The sequence below is a fragment of the Ranitomeya imitator genome, chromosome 5 (genome assembly GCF_032444005.1).
Source record: "Ranitomeya imitator isolate aRanImi1 chromosome 5, aRanImi1.pri, whole genome shotgun sequence".
Lineage (NCBI taxonomy): Eukaryota > Metazoa > Chordata > Amphibia > Anura > Dendrobatidae > Ranitomeya > Ranitomeya imitator.
The window spans coordinates 610192677-610220522 of record NC_091286.1 but is presented as its reverse complement, the minus strand read 5'-3'; the positions used below and the strand labels follow the sequence as shown (position 1 = coordinate 610220522).

The 27846-nt window shown below is 45.9% G+C and overlaps 1 protein-coding gene across 2 annotated transcripts in view; it reads right to left on the bottom strand.

Moving 5' to 3' along the window:
- TRAPPC12 (trafficking protein particle complex subunit 12) overlaps nt 1–27846 on the bottom strand; it is a 148766-nt gene that overhangs the window by 50009 nt on the left and 70911 nt on the right. For both annotated transcript variants that reach the window (XM_069728040.1, XM_069728041.1), the window contains exons 6-7: nt 10640–10752; nt 8878–8950 (exon numbers count right to left, since the gene is read on the bottom strand). In XM_069728040.1, the coding sequence (XP_069584141.1) occupies nt 8878–8950; nt 10640–10752 (186 nt within the window). The remainder of the gene's footprint in view (nt 1–8877; nt 8951–10639; nt 10753–27846) is intronic.

Sequence of the window (27846 nt, the reverse complement as noted above, 5' to 3'; positions counted from 1 at the left end):
GTAGCTGGTGCTCCGATCTATCATTCTGTGTGCCCTCTCTCGTCCCAGCAGTCCGCCTGTATTACACGCTGGCGCGGGGGCACGGCACCATATTATAAATGGTTAATTTTTACCATCTTGTAATCTGCGAAACTACCTAAGAGTAAATGCATTAACAGCTCAAATGGGATTTTGGGGCTTTTGGAGAAACAGAAAGAAAAGTTAATCACAAAAAGGAACATTAAGGTCCTTGTGCTGAAATAACTTAAACGGCCAGAACAGCTTGCTAGAAAAACAAGGCGCAAACAAACTGCTTAGCCGGGGTCTCGCTGTGTCCGAGGGGCTAGTAATAAAGCTCTCCAGATCCAAGAAAGACAAACTCTAAAGTAGGATACATACATCTTTGTCAGCGAAGCTTCATTAGCTGCCGAAACCAAGACACAATAGAATCTTTTTTAAGAAACACTAAGGCATATTTAAAAAAAAAAATTAATATATATATATATATATATATATATATATATATATATATATATATATATATATATATATATATATATATATATATATATATATATATACACACACACATATATATATATATACACACACACACACACACACACACATATACATACACACACTGGATGGTGGCCCAATTCTAACACATCGGGTATTCTAGAATATGCATGTCCACGTAGTATATTGCCCAGCCATGTAGTATATTGCCCAGCCATGTAGTATATTGCCCAGCCACACAATATATTGCCCAGCCACACAGTATATTGCCCAGCCACGTAGTATATTGCCCAGCCACGTATTATATTTCCCAGTCACGTAGTATATTGCCCAGCTACGTAGTATATTGCCCAGTCACGTACTATATTGCCCAGCTAGGTAGTATATTGCCCAGCCACGTAGTATATTGGCATTAATTCAACTTGCTGTGTTTGGAGGAAGAGAAATGCTGCCTTTGACCCAAAGAACACCATCCCCACTGTCAAGCATGGAGGTGGAAACATTATGTTTTGGGGGTGTTTTGCTGCTAAGGGCACATGACTATTTCACTGCATCAATGGGAGAATGGATGGAGCCATGTACCGTAAAATCCTGAGTGACGACCTTCTACCCTCAGCCAGGACATTAACCCCTTCCCGACCTTTGACGCCACGTAGGCGTCATGAAAGTCGGTGCCAATCCGACCCATGACGCCTATGCGGCGTCATGGAAAGATCGCGTCCCTGCAGACCGGGTGAAAGGGTTAACTCCCATTTCACCCGATCTGCAGGGACAGGGGGAGTGGTAGTTTAGCCCAGGGGGGGTGGCTTCACCCCCTCGTGGCTACGATCGCTCTGGTTGGCTGTTGAAAGTGAAACTGCCAATCAGAGCGATTTGTAATATTTCACCCATTATAACGGGTATTACAATCCAGCCATGGCCGATGCTGAAATATCATCGGCCATGGCTGGAAATACTAGTGTGCCCCCACCCCACCCCTCCGATCGCCCCCCCACCCCCCCGATCTGGCCGGTACACTGCTCCGGCTCCCCTCCATCCAGTGCTCCGCTCCCCCCCGTGCTCGTGTCCGCTCCCCCCGTGCTCCAATCACCCCCCCGTGCTCCAATCACCCCCCCTGCACTCCGATCCACCCCCCCCGTGCTCCGTTCCAGCCCCCCCGTGCTCCGTTCCACGCCCCCCGCGCTCCGATTCCCCCCCCCCGTGCTCCGATCCCCCCCCCCTATCATACTTACCGATCCAGCCGTGGTCCCGTCCGTCTTCTCCCGGGCGCCGCCATCTTCCAAAATGGCGGGCGCATGCGCAGTGCGCCCGCCGAATCTGCCGGCCGGCAGATTCGTTCCAAAGTGCATTTTGATCACTGAGATATAATCTATCTCAGTGATCAAAATAAAAAAAATAATAAATGACCCCCCCCCCCCCTTTGTCACCCCCATAGGTAGCGACAATAAAAAAATAAAGAAAATTTTTTTTTTCCACTAATGTTAGAATAGGGTTAGGGTTAGAATATGGGTAGGGGTAGGGTTAGGGTTAGGGTTAGGGGTAGGGTTAGGGGTAGGGTTAGGGTTAGGGTTAGGGGTAGGGTTAGGGGTAGGGGTAGGGCTAGGGGTAGGGCTAGGGTTAGGGCTAGGGTTAGGGCTAGGGTTAGGGTTAGGGCTAGGGTTAGGGCTAGGGTTAGGGTTAGGGTTAGGAATGTGCACACGTATTCTGGTCCTCTGCGGATTTTTCCGCTGCGGATTTGATAAATCCGCAGTGCTAAACCGCTGCGGATTTATGGCGGATTTACCGCGTTTTTTTCTGCGCATTTCACTGCGGTTTTACAATTGCGATTTTCTATTGGAGCAGTTGTAAAACCGCTGCGGAATCCGCACAAAGAAGTGACATGCTGCGGAATGTAAACCGCTGCGTTTCCGTGCAGTTTTTCTGCAGCATGTGTACAGCGATTTTTGTTTTCCATAGGTCTACATTGAACTGTAAACTCATGGGAAACTGCTGCGGATCCGCAGCGTTTTCCGCAGCGTGTGCACATACCTTTAGAATTAGGCTATGTGCACACGGTGCTGATTTGGCTGCGGATTCGCAGCAGTGTTCCATCAGGTTTACAGTACCATGTAAACATATGAAAAACCAAATCCGCTGTGCCCATGGTGCGGAAAATACCGCGCGGGAACGCTGCGTTGTATTTTCCGCAGCATGTCAATTCTTTGTGCGGATTCCGCAGCGTTTTACACCTGTTCCTCAATAGGAATCCGCAGGTGAAATCCGCACAAAAAACACTGGAAATCCGCAGAAAATCCGCAGGTAAAACACAGTGCCTTTTACCCGCAGATTTTTCAAAAATGGTGCGGAAATATCTCACACGAATCCGCAACGTGGGCACATAGCCTTAGGGTTACGGTTGGAATTAGGGTTGTGGTTAGGGTTAGGGGTGTGTTGGGGTTAGTGTTGTGGTTAGGGGTGTGTTGGGGTTAGGGTTGTGATTAGGATTATGGCTACAGTTGGGATTAGGGTTAGGGGTGTGTTGGGGTTAGTGTTGGAGTTAGAATTGAGGGGTTACCACTGTTTAGGCACATCAGGGGTCTCCAAACGCAACATGGCGCCACCATTGATTCCAGCCAATCTCGTATTCAAAAAGTCAAATGGTGCTCCCTCACTTCCGAGCCCTGACGTGTGCCCAAACAGTGGTTTACCCCCACATATGGGGTACCAGCATACTCAGGACAAACTGCGCAACAATTACTGGGGTCCAATTTCTCCTGTTACCCTTGTGAATCAAAAAAAATGCTTGCTAAAACATAATTTTTGAGGAAAGAAAAATGATTTTTTATTTTCACGGCTCTGCGTTGTAAACGTCTGTGAAGCACTTGGGGGTTCAAAGTGCTCACCACATATCTAGATAAGTTCCTTGGGGGGTCTAGTTTCTAAAATGGGGTCACTTGTGGGGGGTTTCTACTGTTTAGGCACACCAGGGGCTCTGCAAACGCAACGTGACACCCGCAGACCATTCCATCAAAGTCTGCATTTCAAAAGTCACTACTTCCCTTCTGAGCCCCGACGTGTGCCCAAACAGTGGTTTACCCCCACATATGGGGTATCAGCGTACTCAGGAGAAACTGGACAACAACTTTTGGGGTCCAATTTCTCCTGTAACCCTTGGGAAAATAAAAAATTCTGGGCTAAATAATTATTTTTGAGGAAAGAAAACGTATTTATTATTTTCACGGCTCTGCATTATAAACTTCTATGAAGCACTTGGGGGTTCAAAGTGCTCACCACACATCTAGATAAGTTCCTTTCAGGGTCTAGTTTCCAAAATGGGGTCACTTGTGGGGGGTTTCTACTGTTTAGGCACATCAGGGGCTCTGCAAACGCAACGTGACGCCCGCAGAGCATTCCATCAAAGTCTGCATTTCAAAACGTCACTACTTCAATTCCAAGCCCCGGCATGTGCCCAAACAGTAGTTTACCCCCACATATGGGGTATCACCGTACTCAGGAGAAACTGGACAACAAATATTGGGGTCAAATTTCTCCTGTTACCCTTGGGAAAATTAAAAAATTGCAGGCTAAAAGATCATTTTTGAGAAAATAATTTTTTTTTTTATTTTCATGGCTCTGCGTTATAAACTTCTGTGAAGCACTTGGGGGTTCAAAGTCCTCACCACACATCTAGATTAGTTCCTTTGGGGGTCTAGTTTCTAAAATGGTGTCATTTCTGGGGGATCTCCAATGTTTAGGCACACAGGGGCTCTCCAAACGTGACATGGTGTCCGCTAATGATTGGAGCTAATTTTCCATTTAAAAAGCCAAATGGCGTGCCATCCCTTCCGAGCCCTGCCGTGCGCCCAAACAGTGGTTTACCCCCACATATGGGGTATCAGCGTACTCAGGACAAACTGGACAACAATATTTGGGGTCCAATTTCTCCTATTATCCTTGGCAAAATAGGAAATTCCAGGCTAAAAAATCATTTTTGAGGAAAGAAAAATTATTTTTTATTTTCATGGCTCTGCGTTATAAACTTCTGTGAAGCACCTGGGGGTTTAAAGTGCTCAATATGCATCTAGATAAGTTCCTTGGGGGGTCTAGTTTCCAAAATGGGGTCACTTGTGCGGGAGCTCCAATGTTTAGGCACACAGGGGCTCTCCAAACGCGACATGGTGTCCGCTAACAATTGGAGCTAATTTTCCATTCAAAAAGTCAAATGGCGCGCCTTCTCTTCCGAGCCCTGCCGAGTGCCCAAACAGTGGTTTACCCCCACATATGAGGTATCGGCGTACTCGGGAGAAATTGCCCAACAAATTTTATGATCCATTTTATCCTACTGCCCATGTGAAAATGAAAAAATTGAGGCGAAAAGAATTTTTTTGTGAAAAAAAATTACTTTTTCATTTTTACAGATCAATTTGTGAAGCACCTGAGGGTTTAAAGTGCTCACTAGGCATCTAAATTAGTTCCTTGGGGGGGTCTAGTTTCCAAAATGGGGTCACTTGTGGGGGAGCGCCAATGTTTAGGCACACAGGAGCTATCCAAACGCGACATGGTGTCCGCTAACGATGGAAATAATTTTTCATTCAAAAAGTCAAATGGCGCTCCTTCCCTTCCGAGCCTTACCATGTGCCCAAACAGTGGTTTACCTCCACATGTGAGGTATTGGTGTACTCAGGAGAAATTGCCCAACACATTTTAGGATCCATTTTATCCTGTTGCCCATGTGAAAATGAAAAAATTGAGGCTAAAAGAATTTTTTTGTGAAAAAAAAGTACTTTTTCATTTTTACGGATCAATTTGTGAAGCACCTGGGGGTTCAAAGTGCTCACTATGCATCTAGATAAGTTCCTTGGGGCGTCTAGTTTCCAAAATGGGGTCACTTGTGGGGGAGCTCCAATTTTTAGGCACACGGGGGCTCTCCAAACGTGACATGGTGTCCGCTAAAGAGTGGAGCCAATTTTTGATTCAAAAAGTCAAATGGCGCTCCTTCCCTTCCAAGCCCTGCCGTGCGCCAAAACAGTGGTTTACCCCCACATATGAGGTATCAGCGTACTCAGGACAAATTGGACAACAACTTTCGTGGTTCAGTTTCTCCTTTTACCATTGGGAAAATAAAAAAATTGTTGCTAAAAGATAATTTTTGTGACTAAAAAGTTAAATGTTCATTTTTTCCTTCCATGTTGCTTCTGCTGCTGTGAAGCACCTGAAGGGTTAATAAACTTCTTGAATGTGGTTTTGAGTACCTTGAGGGGTGCAGTTTTTAGAATGGTGTCACTTTTGGGTATTTTCAGCCATATAGACCCCTCAAACTGACTTCAAATGTGAGGTGGTCCCTAAAAAAAATGGTTTTGTAAATTTCGTTGTAAAAATGACAAATCGCTGGTCGAATTTTAACCCTTATAACTTCCTAACAAAAAAAAATTTTGTTTCCAAAATTGTGCTGATGTAAAGTAAACATGTGGGAAATGTTATTTATTAACTATTTTGTGTCACATATCTCTCTGGTTTAACAGAATAAAAATTCAAAATGTGAAAATTGCGAAATTTTCAAAATTTTCGCCAAATTTCCGTGTTTATCACAAATAAATGCAGAATTTATTGACCTAAATTTACCACTAACATGAAGCCCAATATGTCACGAAAAAACAATCTCAGAACCGCTAGGATCCGTTGAAGCGTTCCTGAGTTATTACCTCATAAAGGGACACTGGTCAGAATTGCAAAAAACGGCAAGGTCTTTAAGGTCAAAATAGGCTGGGTCTTGAAGGGGTTAAAAATGAGTCATGGCTGGGTCTTCCAGCAAGACAATGACCTAAAACATACAGCCAAGGCAACAAAGGAGTGGCTCAAAAAGGAGCAGATTAAGATGAACCTATGGAGAGAGTTGTAGCTCCAAGTTGCCAAGCGACAGCCTCAAAATCTTAATGATTTAGAGATTATCTGCAATGAGGACTGGACCAAAATTCCTCCTGACATGTGCGCAAACATCATCATCAACTACAAAAAACGTTTGACTGCTGTTCTTGCCAACAGTTTTGCCACCAAGTATGAAGTCTTGTTTGCCAGAGGGATCAGATACTTATTTCTCACTGCAAAATGCAGATAAATTTATATAATTTATACAATGTGATTTTATGTATTTTATTTTTGATATTCTATCTCTCAATGTTAAAATTAACCTACATTTAAAATTATGGACTGTTCATGTCTTTGTCAGTGGGCAAACTTACAAAATCAGCAAGGGATGGAATGCTTATCTCCCCCACCGAATAATTCTTTAGTAGGTAACTGCACAAATCATTTGAACTAATGTCAGTAGCTGGTTTAACGTAAAGTAAAGTAACGTGCTCTGCTGAAAATGAAACCCTTTTTAAAACTTAGGGATGCAAACAATGTGTGCTGCTGGAAGCATGTGTTGCACAGAATCCTTCTCCTTCCCCTTCTGGCAGCTAAAAACAGAGTCACTTACTTGGCTATACCATCATACTACAGCAGAGACTTTGCCTTTATTCTAATGCGCAAAGCAGAAATCTATTCCTATTGGGTGCTGTGGGGTGAATGGGGGATCACTATGAGCATGTGTGACCCCAGAACTCAGACTATTAGATGGACCTGTACACTGCTGCATACTGTAACCCACAGGTGGCGCCATACTGTGTAAGTAAACATCTAACTCTTCACTTGGGCAGGTTTATTTTTTAACGATATATGACAGATTCTTCATTTTTTATGATCTAGATAATAACTATTTAATGGTGGGAAAATCCTTATTAATAAAGGCAGTAAGCAAAGTCTGAGGCTATGTTCACACCTTGCGGCGTCCCTCTGCGGGTTTTCCCGCAGCGGATTTGATAAATCTGCAGGGCAAAACAACTGCGGTTCTCCCTGCAGATTTATCGCGGTTTGTTCCGCGTTTTCCGCTGCGGGTTTCCGCCTATACTATTGATGCTGCATATGCAGCAATATGCAGCATCAATAGTAATGTTAAAAATAATAAAAATTGGTTATACTCACCCTCTGACGTCCCGATCCCTCGGCGCTGCACCCGGCGGTCCGGTTCCAGAGATGCTGTGCGAGAAGGACCCTTCGTGACGTCACGGTCATGTGACCGCGACGTCACCGCAGGTCCTGGTCGCACAGCAACTCTGACCGGACAGCCGCGTGCAGCGCCCAGGAGCTCCGGACATCAGGGGGTGAGTATAACCAGATTTTTTATTTTTTAACCCCAAATATGGTTCCCAGGGCCTGGAGGAGAGTCTCCTCTCCTCCACCCCGGGTACCACCCGCACATTATCCGCTTACTTCCCGCAACGTGGGCACAGCCCCATGCGGGAAGTAAGCGGTTCAATGTATTCCTATGGGTGCAGAATCGCAGCGATTCTGCACAAAGAAGTGACATGCTGCGGGTTGTAAACCGCTGCGTTCCCACGCGGTTTTTCCCGCAGCATGTGCACAGCGGTTTGCGGTTTCCATAGGGTTTACATGTTACTGTAAACGCTATGGAAACTGCTGCGGACCCGCAGCATCAAAATCGCTGCAGTTTCGCGGTAAAAACCGCTAAGTGTGAATATAGCCTTAGGCTTCTTTCACACTAGCGTCGGAATCTCCCCGTCGCAATGCGTCGGGGAGAGATTCCGACGCTAGCGTTTAACGCTTTGCACAATGGGTGCAGCGGATGCATTTTTCCGGCGCATCCGCTGCCCCATTGTAAGGTGCGGGGAGGTGGGGGCGGAGTTCCGGCCGCGCATGCGCGGTCGGAAAAAGCGGTCCGTCGGGAGAAAAAAACGTTACATGTAGGGTTTTTTTTTCCCGACGGTCTGCCAAAGCACGACACATTCGTCGCAAGACGGATGCGAAGTGTGCAAATCCGTCGCAAATGCGTCGCCAATAGAAGTCTATGGGGAAAAAACGCATCCTGCAAGCACTTTTGCAGGATGCGTTTTTTCTGCAAAACGACGCATTGTGACGGATTTACAAAAAACGCTAGTGTGAAAGTACCCTTACTTGGGATCTCTGCTTTTTGCACAGACAAAGTCAGCAAATACAGTACTGCAGGATTGTAACTGGTGTGCGCAGTTCACACAGGCAGCACATGCCCCCCTGTCCCAACCGAGAAACAAGGCCGTCAGCAAAACATTTCTTACAGGGTCAAGGAGAGAACGCGCATTTATTGCGCCCTCCAGCATCCGTTTTGTTAGACAATGAAATAAATCCACCTGTGAAGGCTTTTTTCTCCCAAATCAGTCACAGATAAAGCACCAACTGGAAATTAGGTCTAAACTATGAGGATCCCAACAAACACCCGCCATGTTTCACCTTCAGCAAACAATACTTTCTAAGTACGCACAATCTAAGAACAAACAACGAAGGAATCCTGGGCAGCTCACTTACCCTGCCGGTTATTGTTAGTCATTGTGATCATGCTTCCATCTTCTGCAAAACCTTTTTCTAAATTGTCTAGAATCTGAAGATTGACACACAGGTCAGTTAACAAGTCACAGGATAGCTGCTCTATTTAAAGGGAATCTGTCAGCAGGTTTTTGCTACCTCTTCTGAGAGCAGCCTGATGTAGGCAAAGAGAAGCTGAATCCAATGATGTATCACTTAGATTACTGGGTGCAGCCATTCCCACACAATCAGAGCTTTAGGGTATGTGCACATGATGCGGATTTTGCTGCGGATCCGCATCATTTCCGCAGCAGTGTCCCATGAGTTTACATTACAATGTAAACCTATGGGAAACAGAAAACGCTATGCCCATGCTGTGGAAAAAAAACACGTGGAAACGCAGCGGTTTACATTCTGCAGCATGTCAATTCTTTCTGCGGATTCCGCAGCGGTTTTACACCTGCTCCAATAGAAAACCGCAGGTGTAAAACCACAATGAAATCCGCACGAAAACTGCGGTAAATCCGCAATAAATCTGCAGAAAAAAACAGCGTTTTTGCCCTGCAGATTTATCAAATCCGCTGCGGACAAATCTGCAGAGGACCATTCTAAGTGTGCACATAGCCTTAAGACTTAGCAATACAGCAGAGCTGAGGAAGCTAACCCCGCCTACACCATAGCTAACCCCGCCCACACCACAGCTAACCCCACCCACACCAGGCTCTCCATGTACAAAGTCCATAGACAGTGCGGTGCCTATCACAGGAAGGGGCGTGTCCGACCCGGGCTCACAAGACCAGCCAATCACAGCAATGATAAGCTACTGGTGCCAAAACAATCAATGTAAGCAAACAAAACCTCAGAGCTTGATGAGAGACATCTCTGAAATCTGTGTTTTGATCCCTACAGCATGTGGTCTCCAGATTACATAGCAAAAACCTGCTGACAGATTCCCTTTAAAGGGATCATGCCAAGTATATAAATTATCCCTTATCTATAATTTTAGTCTTGGGAGGGATTATTGGTAGATTGCTGGGGTCATGACCAATGGGACCCTAAGAAATCCAGAGAATAGGACTCTTCAGAGTTCTGCCTGGAGGGAGCAGAGGCTGAACGTGCGAAGATTTGCGCCGACAGTCCCAAAAAGAATGAAAGGAGCAGAGATGCGCATGTGTGCCCCATCCAGACCTCTGCAAGGGCCTGTTCTCTGGATCGGTGGTGTCCCAGTAGCAGGACCCCAAGTGATTGGAAGGTTGGTCCCCTGTACTATGAACAGAGGATAACTTATATACTTGGCACATACCAAGGTAAATTTATAATTTAGTGTAATGGTAAAAATGTCTTAATATCTTTTTTCGCATTATTTTGGTGATAAAAACACATGATCAATAAGGCATTTGGAAAAAAAAAATTATATATATATAAAAAATATTGCATATCACTTCTCATAACTGCCTCAGGAGTGAAAAACACAGTAGTTCATGGAAGCTTCTTGGGTATTTTATGGGGTTCTCCATGAGGTGTAAATACAAGACAACTTTACTCTGTGGACTGTTTCGACAACTGTTACCATATTGCTTTATTTTCGCACAGTAAGCTCTTTCCAGGACCCACAGTCTGTGTGCCCACTGGCAGCTACTGTGAATGGGAATCATTAGACCTGCCAGTCCACGAGGGTCCCAGAGGGGGGTCCAGCACATTGCACACATCTATGGCATGCCCTGCACTCTCGTCCTTTCATGTTCATGAATGACTTTTTAAATACCTTTAAACAAATGGTTTTCATACTGTGCAGTCGGTCAAGAGTCTCCTGAGGACTCCCATTGTACTGGCGCAGCTCTGCGTGTAGAGTCCTCATAGAGAAAGGAACCATGGAGCCTATAAACAGAAATGGGAAAACTCTGTCATACATGGATCTCAACAGCAACAGAAAATAGATTAACCGTATAGCCCGAATTCACTGCCCAATAATGAGATATACACGGCCATTTTCCCCCAACTCTCCCCATATTCTGTATAAGAAACCCGACAAGATGGCACAGGAAAATGAATGAAAAACTACAACTGGGAGCATAAAAACTGATGATTGGGCTGTATGTGACAATCAGACTTGGAAGTCAGCCATACAGGCAGGGGTGAGAATCAACCCTGAAGAGCCAACCCTTCACCATGACCCTACCGAGCATCAGACCACCTAACCGCGCCTATCTGTGCTGACAGGGTAGTGTCAGAGGGTACAGGGGCTCCGCTACCGACAGGGGGAAAGGCAACACCCAATTGGTCAATTATTCATACACTTTAAATTATTTTATGGTTTGGAGTCTACAGCTCCTACACAGGCCAAGGTGCCCGCTGCGGACGACAACTCTGAAGGAGGAGAGCGGGGTCCAACGTTTGCTTCTGGGTCTGTTGGGTTATAATTAGTGATGAGCGAGCGTGCTCGGGTGTTATCCGAGTATCTGGCAGTGCTCGCATATTATGTTCCAGTCTCTGCTGCTTGATTTGTGTCTGTTAGACAGCGTAATAAACAGGCCATTCCCACATGTGTTGTGGCTGCCTAACAGCCGCGAATAATGCAGCCGAAGGGACTGGAACATGATATACGAGCGTGATGAAGATACTCCGATTACACGACATCCGAGAACGCTCTGTACTATATAGGAGGGGAAGCACTAAATTATATATATATTCATTCTCTAATATATAAAGCTGAATGTGTGCGTGTGTGTATGTGTGTGTGTATGTATGTGTGTATGTCCGGGATTGGCATCTGCACCGGCTCCGGTGCAGGCGTACTGATTTGCCCTGTTGAGGGCAGCGTAAAGTACTGCAGTGTGCAGGCGCTGAGCCTCTCTGAGCTTTCCCGGCGCCTGCGCACTGCAGTACTTTGCTCTGCCCTCAACAGGGCAAATCAGTACGCGTCGGAGCCGCGACACAAAGCAAGGAGGATGACGACATCGCATGAAGAAGGGAGGCCTGGACCTCTGACGCCCATCGGACCTGGACCGCCCCTGGGTGAGTATAATCTAACTTGTTTTTCTTATATATCAGGTTACATCAGGGGCTTATCTCCAGCATTACAGAATGCTGTAGATAAGCCCCTAATGGCGGTGGCCGCAGCTTACATACGAAAAATGAGGTGACAGATTCCCTTTAAGAGAAATAAATATTAATTTCTCTTAAGTATCGGCACACGTGACCGCTGGCAGCAGCAGGAAGCAAGCGGCTGACAGTGCACGCTACTGAAGAGGAATGGATACTCACCGCGATCTCTAATGAACACCCGGTGAGTATCCTGGCAGCTGTGCTCTGCTTGAGAGCAGCGCATGATGTGGCTGCCATGTGCTGCTTACAAGCATTAAGCAGCTGCTGGCACCAGAGCAGGACGTTGCGACGGCGGGGGAGCAGAGGAAGGTAAGAGAAAAGGTTTTTTTGTTGTTTTTTTTATCTTTTCTGATGGGACCATGGATACCAGGACTGGGATGGGGCCAATCATACCAGCAAGGGGATGAGGCCAATCAATCATACCAGGAAGAAATGAATATTCATTTCCTTCCATGCCCATGGGCGTGGAATGCAGTGTATATTAATTTCTCTTTAGCAGCAGGCACAGGAGTTAGCCGGAGCCGCCGGCTCCTGCGACCCGCTGCTCCTCAGATACCGCTCCCCCACCTCCCCATCACAGCCAGAGCCAATATATTCGGACTGTAAGACGCACCCCCATTTTCCTCCACATTTTGGGAGGAAAAAAGTGCGTCTTATAGTCCGAAAAATACGGTGTATATATATATATATATACTAGATGGTGGCCCGATTCTAACGCATCGGGTATTCTAGAATATGCATGTCCACGTAGTATATTGCCCAGCCACGTAGTATATTGCCCAGCCACGTAGTATATGGCCCAGCCACGTAGTATATTGCCCAGCCACGTAGTATATTGCCCAGCCACGTAGTATATTGCCCAGCCACGTAGTATATGGCCCAGCCACGTAGTATATGGCCCAGCCACGTAGTATATGGCCCAGCCACGTAGTATATGGCCCAGCCACGTAGTATATTGCCCAGTCACGTATTGCCCAGCCACATAGTATATAGCAAAGCCCACGTAGTACGGTATATTGTCAAGTCACGTAGTATATTGCCCAGCCACATAGTATATTGCCCAGCCACATAGTATATTGCCCAGCACAGAGCCACGTAGTATAGAGATTAAAAAAAAAATAAACTAAACATATACTCACCTTCCGAAGGCCCGTTGAAGTCCTGCTATACTCACCATCCGCCGTCTTTCCCGCTCCTCGCCACGCTCCCGGGACCGCTCCATTGCAAGCGTTAGCTTCCGGTCCCAGGGCTGGTGTGAGCAGGACCTATGATGACGTCGCGGTCACATGACCGTGACGTCACGGCAGGTCCTTGTCGCACACCAGCCCTGGGACCGGAAGCTGCCGCTTGCAATGGAGCAGTCCCGGGAGCGTGGCGAGGAGCAGGAAAGGCGGCGGATGGTGAGTATAGCAGGTTTTTTGTTTTTTTAAATTATTTTTAACATGACATTTTTACTATGGATGCCGCATAGGCAGCACCAATAGTAAATAGTTGGGGACACACAGGGTTAATAGCAGCGGTAACGGAGTGCGTTACACCGCGGGCCGTTACTGCTGCCATTAACCCTGTGTGAGCGGTGAGTGGAGGGGATTATGGAGCGGGCGCCAGGCAGTGAGTGCAGGGGAGTAGGGGAGGGACTAAACAGACTGTGCCCGTCGCTGATTGGTCGCGGCAGCCATGACAGGCAGCTGCCGAGACCAATCAGCGAATGAATAACCGTGACAGAAGGACAGAGACAGACGGAAGTGACCCTTAGACAATTATATATTATTATTATTATACATTTTTATAGCGCCATTTATTCCATGGCGCTTTACATGTGAATACGAGGCAAATATAGACAAATACATTAAACATGAGCAGATAACAGGCACACGGGTACATAAGGAGGGAGGACCCTGCCCGCGAGGGCTCACAGTCTGCAGGGGATGGGTGATGAAACACTAGGAGAGGGTAGGGCAGGTTGCGCGGCAGTTCAGTAACTTCAGGATCACTGCAGGCTGTAGGCTTGTCGGAAGAGGTGAGTCTTCAGGTTCTTTTTGAAGGTTTCTATGGTAGGTGAGAGTCTGATGTGTTGGGGTAGAGAGTTCCAGAGTATGGAGGAAGCACGGGAGAAGTCTTGGATGCGGTTGTGGGAAGAAGAGATGAGAGGGGAGTAGAGAAGGAGGTCTTGAGAGGATCGGAGGTTGCGTGTAGGTAGGTACCGGGAGACCATGTCACAGATGTATGGAGGAGAAAGGTTGTGGATGGCTTTGTATGTCATTGTGAGGGTTTTGAACTGGAGTCTCTGGGCGATAGGAAGCCAGTGAAGGGCTTGACATAGGGGAGAGGCTGGGGAATAGCGGGGAGACAGGTAGATTAGTCGGGCAGCAGAGTGTAGGATGGATTGGAGCGGTGCCAGAGTGCTAGAGGGGAGTCCAGAGAGTAGGAGGTTGCAGTAGTCGAGGCGGGAGATAAGGGCATGCACTAGCGTTTTTGCGGTGTCGCGGTCAAGGAAAGCACGGATCCGGGAAATATTTTTGAGTTTGAGACGGCAGGAGGAGGCAAGGGCTTGGATATGTGGCTTGAAAGAGAGGGCAGAGTCGAGGATCACCCCGAGGCACCGGGCGTGTGGGACTGGGAAAAGTGAGCAGCCATTGACATTGATGGATAGGTCTGGTGGAAGGGTAGAGTGAGATGGGGGAAAGATGATGAATTCTGTTTTGTCCATGTTCAGTTGTAGAAAGCGAGCAGAAAAGAAGGCTGAAATAGCAGACAGACAGTGCGGGATTTTAGTAAGTAAGGAGGTGAGGTCCGGTCCGGATAGGTAGATCTGCGTGTCATCAGCGTAGAGATGGTACTGCATACCGTGGGATTCTATGAGCTGTCCCAAGCCGAAAGTGTAGATGGAGAAGAGTAGGGGTCCTAGAACAGAGCCTTGAGGAACACCCACTGACAAGGGGCGAAGTGAGGAGGTGGTGTGGGGGAGGGAGACACTGAATGTTCGGTCTGTCAGATATGACGAGATCCAGGAAAGGGCCAAGTCTGTGATGCCAAGAGATGAGAGAATTAGTAGCAAAAGGGAGTGGTCTACAGTGTCAAAGGCAGAAGACAGGTCCAGGAGAAGGAGGACAGAGTAGTGTCGCTTGCTCCTGGCAGTTAGTAGGTCATTGGTGACTTTAGTTAGGGCAGTTTCAGTTGAGTGATGGGGACGGAAGCCTGATTGTAATAATATATATATATATACATACACACACACACATATATATATATACATATATATATATATATATATATATACACACATACACACACACATATATTTAGATTGTGAGCCCCATAGGGGACAGCGATGATAATGTGTGCAAAACACTGCGGAATATGTTAGCGCTATATAAAAATAAAGATTATACAGCGTGTGTGTGTATATATATATATACATATATATATATACATACATATATATATATATACATACATATACACACACCAGATGATAACATATATCATAATTAATTTCATTGTACGGATGTCTAGACAGACTGCGGCACCACAGAGCATACTAGGATTGCACGGGGCTGGAGACATCGGCACTGCTAGACCCTAGATATTATGTTGGAGCAGAGAGAGGCTCATCAGTCATCCACATACAGAAAAGCCGCCTCCTCGGCACAGATCTGCGCATCGGGCGCTCATAGATGTGATAATAGCAGCGAACGTGTATGAATTCTGTATAGACCGGACTAATGAATAAAAGCTGCGCTCTTCTCCTGCTTGGGATATTGTCTTGCTCCATCTCACAAATGAAATTTTGCTGTAGAGCAGCATCAAGTTTCCTTCTATTAAAAATACACATAAAAGTGCAGCAATGGCGCTGGATCAGCCGGGATCGCTCCTCCATATTTAGAGGCCGGCTGTGCGATTAGGGCAATGGGGGCAGCTCAGAATGCCATCCTGGCTACGGATAATGATAAAACGCTATGGAACATAAGGGGCTGTCGTACAAACCTAAAGAGGCAGACCTAACCTACAGCAGCTAGCAGTCCTGCCACAACCTAGGCACAGCGCACCCTAATTAGTGCCCGCAGAAAGGAGACCGCCATGCAGAACGCCGCGAGATGCACCATGACAGCTTTATCATAGGGGCTCATGGGGGACACCGGTCAGCTTGCATGTTGTCACAGAGACCCCGAACATAAGACACAAGCGTGAAGTTACTGGAGGGAACCACACAGATGTCGCTATGGTTTATAGATAGAAAATCAGAACAACGTTACAGATCCTGCAATGCCACCCAAAAAACGGGATGAAGGTAAAAATGCAGCATGTTCACTGAAAGGATAATAAATTATTTACATGAAAGGCATGCATGCTTATATCAATGTGAGAGGGCGATAACCTGCAGGATAACTGGCAGTCTGTCCACTGCTGGAACACAGGATCGGACATATTGCGGTTCAAGATGCCCTATTCCTCCATTACCTGACGGCGGGTCCCACACGAGTAAAATCATTGTCTGATGCCACAGATATGGACGACTTATCTTAAAGGAGATCTCCAGATAAAAAAATATAGAAATTCTAGACACATTCCTAAATACCTTTAATTATCTAATCACACTTTTGTCTAGGGAGATAATCATTATAGAAATAAAATGGCCGCTGTCTTGTTACATTGATAGAAAACTGTCCTAGAACTTTAATAGAACAACTGTTTATGAGCATTTGCAGTAGAAAGCTCTGGAGATAACCTATACTAATTATTGTCATTCAGAAAGATGGAGGACAGCAGTGTGAGCAGCCTCTTCTCACCTCAGCACCCCTGGTATCTCCAGTATTAGATCAGATAGACAAGTTGGACAGCAGTGTGAGCAGCCTCTTCTTACCTCAGCACCCCTGGTATCTCCAGTATTAAATCATATGGACATGGTGGACAGCAGTGTGAGCAGCCTCTTCTTACCTCAGCACCCCTGGTATCTCCAGTATTAAATCATATGGACATGGTGGACAGCAGTGTGAGCAGCCTCTTCTTACCTCAGCACCCCTAGTACCTCCAGTATTAAATCATATGGACATGGTGGACAGCAGTGTGAGCAGCCTCTTCTTACCTCAGCACCCCTAGTACCTCCAGTATTATGTCAGATGACCGGAAGAATGACAGTGTGAGCAGCCTCTTACATCAGCACCCCTGGTATCTCCAGTATTAGATCAGATAGCCAGGGTGGACAGAAGTGTGAGCAGCCTCTTTTTACCTCAGGACCCCTAGTACCTCCAGTATCCAGTATTGTCAGATGACCGGAAGAATGACAGTGTGAGCAGCCTCTTACCTCAGTACACCTGGTATCTCCAGTATTAGATCAGATAGACAGGGTGGACTTAGTGTGAGAAGCATCTTTTTACCTCAGCACCCCTGGTATCTCCAGTATTAGATTATATGGACATGGTGGACAGCAGCGTGAGAGGCCTCTTACCTCAGAACCCCTAGTATCTCCAGTATTAGATCAGATAGACAGAGTGGACTGCAGTGTGAGCAGCCTCTTCTAATACTGGAGATACTAGGGGTTCTGAGGTAAGATCAGATAGACAGGGTGGACAGCAGTGTGAGCAGCCTCTTCTAATACTGGAGATACTAGGGGTTCTGAGGTAAGATCAGATAGACAGGGTGGACTGCAGTGTGAGCAGCCTCTTCTAATACTGGAGATACTAGGGGTTCTGAGGTAAGATCAGATAGACAGGGTGGACAGCAGTGTGAGCAGCCTCTTCTAATACTGGAGATACTAGGGGTTATGAGGTAAGATCAGAAAGACAGGGTGGACTGCAGTGTGAGCAGCCTCTTCTAATACTGGAGATACTAGGGGTTCTGAGGTAAGATCAGATAGACAGGGTGGACAGCAGTGTGAGCAGCCTCTTCTAATACTGGAGATACTAGGGGTTCTGAGGTAAGATCAGATAGACAGGGTGGACTGCAGTGTGAGCAGCCTCTTCTAATACTGGAGATACTAAGGGTTCTGAGGTAAGAAGAGGCTGCTCACATTGCAGTCCACCATGTCTATCTGATCTCGTAATACTGGAGATACTAGGGGTTCTGAGGTAAGATCAGATAGACAGGGTGGACAGCAGTTTGAGAAGCTTCTCACCTCAGGATCCCTAGTACCTCCAGTATTATGTCAGATGACCGGAAGAATGACAGTGTGAGCAGCCTCTTACCTCAGTACACCTGGTATCTCCAGTACTAAATAAGAGACATGGTGGACTGCAGTGTGAGCAGACTCTTCTTACCTCAGAACCCCTAGTATCTCCAGTATTAGATCAGATAGACAGGTTGACAGCAGTGTGATCAGCCTCCTCTTACCTCAGCACCCCAATTATCTCCAGTAATAAATCAAAATACCACTAGGGGCACATCTTCCTACATAAGGAGAGAGCAGCTGGATCTACCTACTGCACATGCTCAAAGGTACCTGTCCTATTAACATTCTAGGACTTATTTCCAGTGGCAGACATTTTTATTCTATAGTGATTACTTTCCATAATTTGTGTCATTTGCTAAAGATATTTATGAATTTATTAATAATTTAATTTCCTTCAGTTATTTTTTTTCTACTCCTGGAGAAGTCATTTAAGCGCACGATGAAGCCAAAATTGTCACCACATAGGTCTGCTATGGCATATTTCATTAAAGGGTTACTCACAACCTGAGAGATCAATATTCTTGGATAGTGCATGTAAAAAACAAGCACCTTTGTAATTTACTGCTTATTAAAATTTGCTGCCGTTTTTGAGATATTAACACTTTTGTTTACAGATCATTGCTGACTGGCCATCACTGCTGTGTAGCTTGTAAGCACTTTGATAAATCTGACTGGAATTAGGCGGTAACAGTGCACGCCAGAGGTCCTTGATCAGTTCAAAGCAGTGCTTACAAGCTCAACAGGGATGCACGGGTTTTGCCGTTTAGCAACAGTGGTCGGTGTCCAAGGCGACGAACTGTAAACAAGAGACAAGTGTTCTAATATCTCAAGAACAGATGCAAAATGTAATACGCAGTAAATTGCTTGGGCAGCACCTTTAATTTGACAGTTTTTTCTTTATATAGAAAACTATTACTATCCTCCAACAAATCTGTGATCTACTCATCCATGGGCCAAGTCGTCTGGTATCACAGCTCATCTTCATGCAATTCAAGGTAAAGTGTTGTTCCCATCTCCAGGATCCTATTCCAATATGTAGTAGGTGTAATAATAATAATAATAATCTTTATTTTTATATAGCGCTAACATATTCCGCAGCGCTTTACAGTTTTAGTACTTAATAATAATAATAATAATATTTACAAATGCCTCCAAATAGAAATGCAGGATAGTTCTTCTGATTAGCTATGTTGTTTACCCCAAGTTCAGGGCATTGCAGTAGCTTAGGTATCCATGGTTACAACCACTCATATAGTGACTTAGCTGCTAGTGGTCGTAACCATGGATACCTAAACTACTGCAATGCCCTGGCACATAGGACAAGCGACATAGCTAATCAGAAGCACCATACTATATTTCTAATTAGAGGTATTTGCTAATATTATTATTACACATACTACATATTTTGATAGGATCTTGGAGATGGGAATAGCCCTTTAATACAGAGAAGATGCCAGACCAAACAGAAGCTAAATACAAGAAAGGCACAGTTTCAAAAGAAAAATACGGTATTGTTTTTTATAATTTTTATTTAAACAAAATAAATATGTAATAAAAAGCTACAAAATAATAAAAAATATAACAGGTTCTATTTGCTCTTGAGGTCAGATGTGATTAGATATCTGCTCCTTTCACCTTTAAACACAAGCAAAATACTAATTTAAGTCCTAATTGATATAACGTCAAAAGCTGCTGCCGATAGTCATTGGCCTCTCCTAGACTCCCATCCATAATGAATGCGGCTGTCAGTCATCCGCCCTACTCCCCGCTGCGGCCATTCTTCCTCAGTCTATATATTGACGGCCCATCTCCTCCAGAATTCAATGCTAAGCTCTACTTCTGACATTGTGATCCGAACTGAACTGGAAAAGTCTAGATAGAATCATGCAGACCTGCAGTTCTGTGCCGCAGCGTTAATGTCGACCCGCTCCATGCAGGAGGCCTTCTACTACTCTACCCTCCTACCACCCTTTCTGGGGGGCAGCTATAAAGGAGACAGAAGTAACTGCTGCACCCAGACCCTGGTGCCTAAGGGAGCCCTATAGAAACTATACGATGGTAGCGGTACATGGTAACGGTGGTCTCCTAACACAGTGTCATGATTCTACTTAGCGCCTAAAAAACACATCTGTCACAATGCGAACTGCATATATTATTAGAGCTCTTAGTCCTGGTGAGGCCGGTGTCCTTACTATGAAAATCCATTTCAGAATGACTGTATTCCTGATCTTAAGAAGAGCATTTTATGACTCCAGCAACAGAGTGAGAGTGCTCATGAGTCTAACTGCATTTAGTCTCCAAACACCCAGACTGACAGCTGCAGCTTGTACTGAGCAGTGAGAGATCTCAGCAGCATCACTGAAGAGGTACACTGAGATGCTATCAATCACGGTAGGTGTCTGGAGATCCAGAAGAAGCAGAGACGAGGAGGTACACTGAGGAGCAGTTAGTCAGGCAATGATGTTTGAGTTTCAGAAAAAGCAGGGAAGAGGGACAATGAGGAGCAGTCATGCAGGCTAGATGAAGATTCAGCAGAAGGAGGGAGGAGGAACACTGAGGAGCTGTCCAGCAGGCTGGCCAGATGAAGATTCAGCAGAAGCAGGGAGGAGGAACACCGAGGAGCTGTCCAGCAGGCTGGCCAGATGAATATTCAGCAGAAGCAGGGAGGAGGAACACTGAGGAGCTGTCCAGCAGGCTGGCCAGATGAAGATTCAGCAGAAGCAGGGAGGAGGGACACTGAGGAGCTGTCCAGCAGGCTGGCCAGATGAAGATTCAGCAGAAGCAGGGAGGAGGAACACCGAGGAGCTGTCCAGCAGGCTGGTCAGATGAAGATTCAGCAGAAGCAGGGAGGAGGGACACTGAGGAGTTGTCCAGCAGGCTGGCCAGATGAAGATTCAGCAGAAGCAGGGAGGAGGGACACTGAGGAACTGTCTAGCAGGCTAGATGAAGATTCAGCAGAAGGAGGGACAATAATGCATTCTCACAAGTGACAGGTTTTCTTTGTACTATTTTTATTAAAAGAAACCTAAAAAAGATGGAGTTTCCAGCTATTCCATCCCTGGGGACTATAACTGTACACGATTTGCAATGAATTGGTGTGAATATAGTTGAACCATCGCCTAGCAACCAACACCTCAGTCACTGGGTGACTACCCTGAATCTGCAGGCTCCCATAGAGGCCAGAGTCACACTTTCTAAGGGAGAGATGCCCACAGATAAAGATACAGAAGGGTAAGTGATGGTGTTAATATACGAGATTTGCAGCTAGATGTGGGAGCAGATAATTTTCCGTGTTTAATCCGAGGAGTCAGAGAATACAGTCAGACAGTGAGGCCCGACTGTGGTATCATCACACACCATGAACACAGAGCCTGCAGACTGTCAGGGAGAGGAATAGGAGAAGGACAATACACATGAATGGAGGAGAGCAGAACATAAAATGACTCTTGTGCCGCAGACAGGGAAACTAGTAATTATAAGAGAAGATGCAAACTGATCAAATGAAAAGGCAATGGCTCCCAGACGGGCACTTTAGGTGAAGGAGATTTTCCCCTGCAGTATCAGAGTGACAGAAAGAGGCCTCCTGCTATTAGCGAGACTCTCACCTGACTGTGAGCGATGACCAGTGATAACCCGAGAATGAGAGCGCAGAGAGACCAATCACAAGAAGCGCTGCAGTAGCCGAGGTGCGGGTCTAGGCGCCCGGCCACAGGCTGTAACCAACTGATGGGATATAGAAAATAAGAGTGTGCAGTGCTCAATAGCGGTGCCATGAATATAGCTGGCGCATTTATCAGCCAACGTGAACAGGCTTAAGGACAATTAGTCTTATGAGCCAAAACGCTGCACAGGGGACCCGGCCAAATAACTTACTGGGATTTTACATTTGAGACATCTGGAGTGCGGTTTAAATTTCAATTTTTTTTTTTAGATAGCGCATTGTTTAAAGGGAACCTGTAACTTAAGAAAACGCTTTTGCCCTGCAGATATAGGGTTAATCTGAAGGTAAGTAGAGCTATAATGCTGCCTAGTCGCCTTACTGAAAGTGCGGCTCCTGGGAGGAAAGCATTAAACTACTTACCGGTAGCGGCGTTTTTCGGAGGCCCATGACAGCACCACGAGAGAGGGGATCCGCCCTTCAGGAACAGGAAACCTACAGATACAAAAAGGGGCGGCACCTCTCCCCATGCATCAGTTGTATTTCAGAGCCTGAGAGGACTACAGCGGTGGCACACAAATATACATTATATACAAAAATATCCTATTGCATTGTATCTAGATACCACACGTGAGATCTATATATCTCAATATACACACACGTGTGTTTATATATATACACACACACACATTTTAGAAAGTGCAACCCCCACGTTAAAAGGGAGGGAACTAAGGGTGCGGTCATGGGCCTCCGAAAAACGCAGCTACCGGTAAGTAGCTTAATGCTTTATTCGGACTCCCATGACGGCACAAGAGATTTACAGAGGTGTAAGCTACCTTAGGGAGGGACTATAGCCTATAGCACCCTTAACCCGAAGGTGAGATCAGAGGAGAACCCCAAGTCCAACAGATAGTGCTTAAAAAAGGTGGAAGGGGATGACCACGTGGCTGCCTTACTTATCTGGTCGATTGATAATCCAGATCTTTCCGCCCAGGATGAAGCCATGGCCCGGGTGGAATGCGCCCTCAGATTCTGCAGAGCCGGACCCCCACCTGCAGTATAAGCCAGAGAGATAGCCTCCCTAATCCACTTTGCTAGTGTGTATTTCGATACTCTAAGCCCCTTCCTAGGACCTTGGAAGGACAAAAATAACGCATTATCTCTCTTCCAAGCATCAGTGACTGAGATATATTCTAACAGGCATCTTCTAACATCCAATGTATGGAGTATCTCTTCCTTAGAGTTAGAAGGATTAGGGAGAAATGATGGTAGAACTATCTCCTGTGATCTGTGAAAATGTGATGCTACCTTTGGCAAATAAGCCGGGTCCGGTTTGAGGACTACTCTTTCCCCTTATACAGAGTTTTTACAGGATAGTCTGGAAAGCGCCTGGATGTCCCCTACCCTACGAGCAGATGTTATTGCTACCAAAAAAGCTGTTTTAAGGGATAACATCTTAATTGAGGCTGAATGTAAGGGCGCAAACGGTTCCTTAGTCAAGGCTGAAAGGACTAGGTTGAGATCCCAAGGTACCGACCAATTCTTGTGTATGGGTCTAGCTCTACTAGATGACTTATTAAATCTTGAGACCCAATAGTTATTAGCAATGTTACAAGAAAACAGGGCCCCTAGGGCTGAGACTTGTACTTTTAGCGTACTCGTGGATAGATTTAGCTCCAAACCCTTCTGCAGAAATTCTAAGATCTGATTTATGGGTATTTCTTCATCAATATTAAAATCTGAAGAGGCCAGGAACTTTTTCCAGGTTCTAGAGTAGATTTTCATTGTTATTTGTTTTCTACTCTTCAGAACGGTATCTATTAAATTTGGGGAGAAACCTCTGTCTCTTAGTAATGACCTCTCAAACTCCATGCTGTTAAATGGAGTCCCTTCACTTGTGGATGGCTGATTGGACCTTGGTAGAGTAAGTCCGGAGTGTCTGGAAGCACCCAGGGGTCGTCTACCGACATGGTCCTGAGCCAAGCAAACCAGGCCCTTCTGGGCCAGAACGGGGCAATCAGTATGACTCTTGCCTGATCCTCCCTGATCTTTCTGACCACTAGGGGTAACAGGGCCAATGGGGGGGCAACGCGTAAACCAACCGAAATCCCCATTCTATCAGGAAGGCGTCCACTACCAGGGGATTCTCCCTGGGATTTAGGGAACAGAATTTTCTTGTTTTCCTGTTGTCCTTGGTGGCAAAGAGGTCCACCTCTGGATGACCCCATTTGCGGACAATGTGATGGAAGATGTAAATGTAAAGCGCTGCGGAATATGTTAGCGCTATATAAAAATAAAGATTATTATTAAGATGTCTCTGTTCAGAGACCATTCCCCTTGTATATGTATTGCGGCTTAGAAAGTCTGCCTTTACGTTTTCCTTCCCTCTGATATGCAGCGCAGTTAAAGATAGTAAATGCTTTTCTGCTGTCTGGAGTAGGCGATCTGACACTTTCATCAGAGATTCAGAATGTGTTCCACCCTGGTGATTTACGTAGGCCACCGCCACCTGGTTGTCCGAGAGAATCTTGACATGGTGACCCTGTAGATATACGAGGATTTTTTTTTTTTTAACTGAAAGTTCAATTGCCATTAACTCTCTCTGATTGGAAGAGACTGATGTTTGGGAGTCCCATAGACCCTGAACTACAATGTCACTCATGTGTGCCCCCCACCCCGCAGGGCTAGCGTCTGTGGTTATTACACGAGTCACATGTGTCACCCAGGGAACTCCTGACGATAATTTGTCCTCATTTAGCCACCATCTAAGAGATGTAAGGGTTGCTGGACTTAATATCACCTGTCCCTGTAAGGACCCTTGTAAGGGCCTATCATTAACCAGTACCTCAGACTGTAAAGGTCTGGTGTGAAATTGAGCCCAACGGACAGCGGGAATGCATGAAGTCAGGGAACCTAACAGCGACATAGCTTGTCTAAGTGTCATGGAGGGTTTATCAATCGCCTTTGACACCTGTTGTTGAATACGCAATAACTTAACCGGTGGAAGACGACATTGTTGGGTCTCCGAATCTAAAGGTACCTTCACACATAACGATATTGTTAACGATATCGTTGCTTTTTGTGACGTAGCAACGATATCGTTAATGAAATCGTTATGTGTGACAGCGACCAACGATCAGGCCCCTGCTGGGAGATCGTTGGTCGCTGAACAAAGTCCAGAACTTTATTTGGTCGCTGGATCTCCCGTGGACATCGCTGGATCGGCGTGTGTGACACCGATCCAGCGATGTCTTCACTGGTAACCAGGGTAAACATCGGGTAACTAAGCGGCAGGGCCGTTTACCCTGGTTACCATCCTAAAAGTGAAAAAAAACAAACGCTACATACTTACCTACAGCCGTCTGTCCTCCAGCGCTGTGCTCTGCACTCCTCCTGTACTGGCTGTGAGCGTCGGTCAGCCGGAAAGCAGAGCGGTGACGTCACCGCTCTGCTTTCCGGCCGCTGTGCTCACAGACAGTACAGGAGGAGAGCAGAGCACAGCGCTGGAGGACAGACGGCTGTAGGTAAGTATGTAGTGTTTGTTTTTTTTTACTTTTAGGATGGTAACCAGGGTAAACATCGGGTTACTAAGCGCAGCCCTGCGCTTAGTTACCCGATGTTTACCCTGGTTACCGGCATCGTTGGTCGCTGGAGAGCGGTCTGTGTGACAGCTCTCCAGCGACCAAACAGCGACGCTGCAGCGATCCGGATCGTTGTCGGTATCGCTGCAGCGTCGCTAAATGTGAAGGGGCCTTAATAGCAGCCCCAGGAATCTCTGAATTTTTAAGGGCTGTAATTGGGATTTCTCATAATTTATAATCCAGCCTAGGTGTTCTAGTCTGGTCGTAGCCGTCTTTACTTGTGAAAGGCAATGGTCTGCTGAATTACCCACTATAAGGAAATCATCTAGATAAGGAATAACGAGAATAATAGATTCTCGTAAGTGCGCCATGACCTCAGCAACTATTTTTGTAAACACCCTAGGCGCTGCTGATAAACCGAAGGGAAGAGCCCTGAACTGAAAATGGCGAACTATTCCTCCCATAAGAACCGCTACCCTTAGGAATCTTTGGAAGTCTTCATGGATAGGTACATGATAGTATGCATCTTTTAAATCTACAACTACTATGAAACAGTGTTTGAACAGCATTTTTATTGTTGAACTGATTGATTCCATCTTAAAGGTTTTATTAACCAGAAACTCATTAAGGGACTTAAGGTTTATAATAGTTCTAAACAATTTGTCTGGTTTTTGAATCAGAAATAGAGGAGAGTAGAACCCCCTTCCTCTCTCTGATTCCGGTACTTCAATCAGAACTTTTTTAAAGGCATAAGCTTATGACCTCCGCTTCCAAAGCTGTTTGTTCAAGGGGGGAAGAACGCAAGGGAGTTAAACTTATCTCGAGGTAGATGACTAAACTCAAGTTCTCAGTCCATCCGATATTATGCCTCGCACCCAATCACTATTCGTGATGTCTGACCATGCTGAAGAGAAAGCTGACAATCTCCCTCCCACAGGGATTGCTAGTCATTGGTCCGGTTTTTTACGTTCTTTTGAGGAACGGCGGAACATATAGCCCGTACCTCTCCTGCGTCTATCTTCCCATCAAAAATTGTCTCTAGAGGGTGAGGATACGCGCTTCCTTCCCCGACCAAATTTCCATCTGTTGAAAGGACGACAGTAGAATGCTTATGATAAATTAGGGAATTTTTCTTGTCATCCCCTGCTTTTTCCAGCAACTCATCCAAAGTTGGGCCGAAGAGATATTCCCCTTTGCATGGGATAGCGCAGAGTTTCGATCTTGATTGAATGTCTCCTGACCAGCACTTCAACCATAAGGCTCTACGAGCCGCGTTGGAGAGTCCTGCTGCTCTGGCCGCCATTTTAACCGAATCAACTGAAGCGTCCGACAGCGGCCTCTTGAATTACTGGTAGAGCATTCAGAATTATATCTCTGGAAGCGCCCTCTTTAAGCTGGGACTCCAACTGATCTAGAAACAACCATTAAGGATCTAGCCGTACAAGTTGCAGCTACTGCCGGTCTCAAAGATCTGGCCGCCATTTCCCAGGTACCCTTAAGGAAGGCATCTGCCTTCCTATCAAGAGGATCCTTAAGAGTCCTCATGTCCTCAAATGGTAGTGAGGCTTTCTTTGATGCTTTCGCCACTGCAGCATCTAATGTATGGGCCTTGTCTCAGGTATCAACAGCTGGATCATCAAAGGGGTATCTGCGCTTCAATGCTGGTGGCAAAGAGCCTTTCTTTCCATGGTTTCTTCCACTACCGGAGAATTAATTCCTGAATCTTTTCGTTCAACGGGAAAGACCTACGTTTTCTTTGATCTAATCCGCTGAACATCATCTCTTGTCTGGAAGGTTGCGCTTTAGGCTCTTCTATGACCATTGTACCCCTGACCGATTTTACTAGTTTGTCTACCCGCTCCAGAGGCAGACAGAATCGGCTAGAGTCTTCTTCTGATGAAGAGGAAGAGGGAACAGAGCCATAGTCACCCTCTTCTCTTTCTTCCTCCGAAGAATCAGAGTTCAAGGGAACCTTATACTTTGAACCTCCCGCCTGGGATAGGGACCTCAGGGATTCCCTTACTTCCACACGGATCATTTCCTTTAAGTTAGCCGCACTCATAGATTCTTCCGCTACCTGGGGGAGGACAATAAAGGTGATCTCTTCTATCTGACCTAATGTCACTCCACCCCCACCACTCCTGTAGACCTCACCGTCTGCTGTATACAGGGGATGCATAATTTTTTGGGACAAGAATCTGGTAAGGGGACTCCACAGAGGGCGCATTCCTTATGTTTCGTCTTGCCCATACTTTTCTTCCCCTAAAATGACAAATTATAAGGGGGCCTACGTCACTGAGTAAACATTCACGTAGATCACTTACCAGTGCCCGCCGAAAAAAGGTACCGGAATGCGAGGGGGTTCTTTCCCAGTCGATGTTCTCGATCCCTGCTTGGATGAGCTCTTACGACTGGACTGGTCACTCCTGACATGTTCCTTTTCCTTGGGCTTCTGTCGT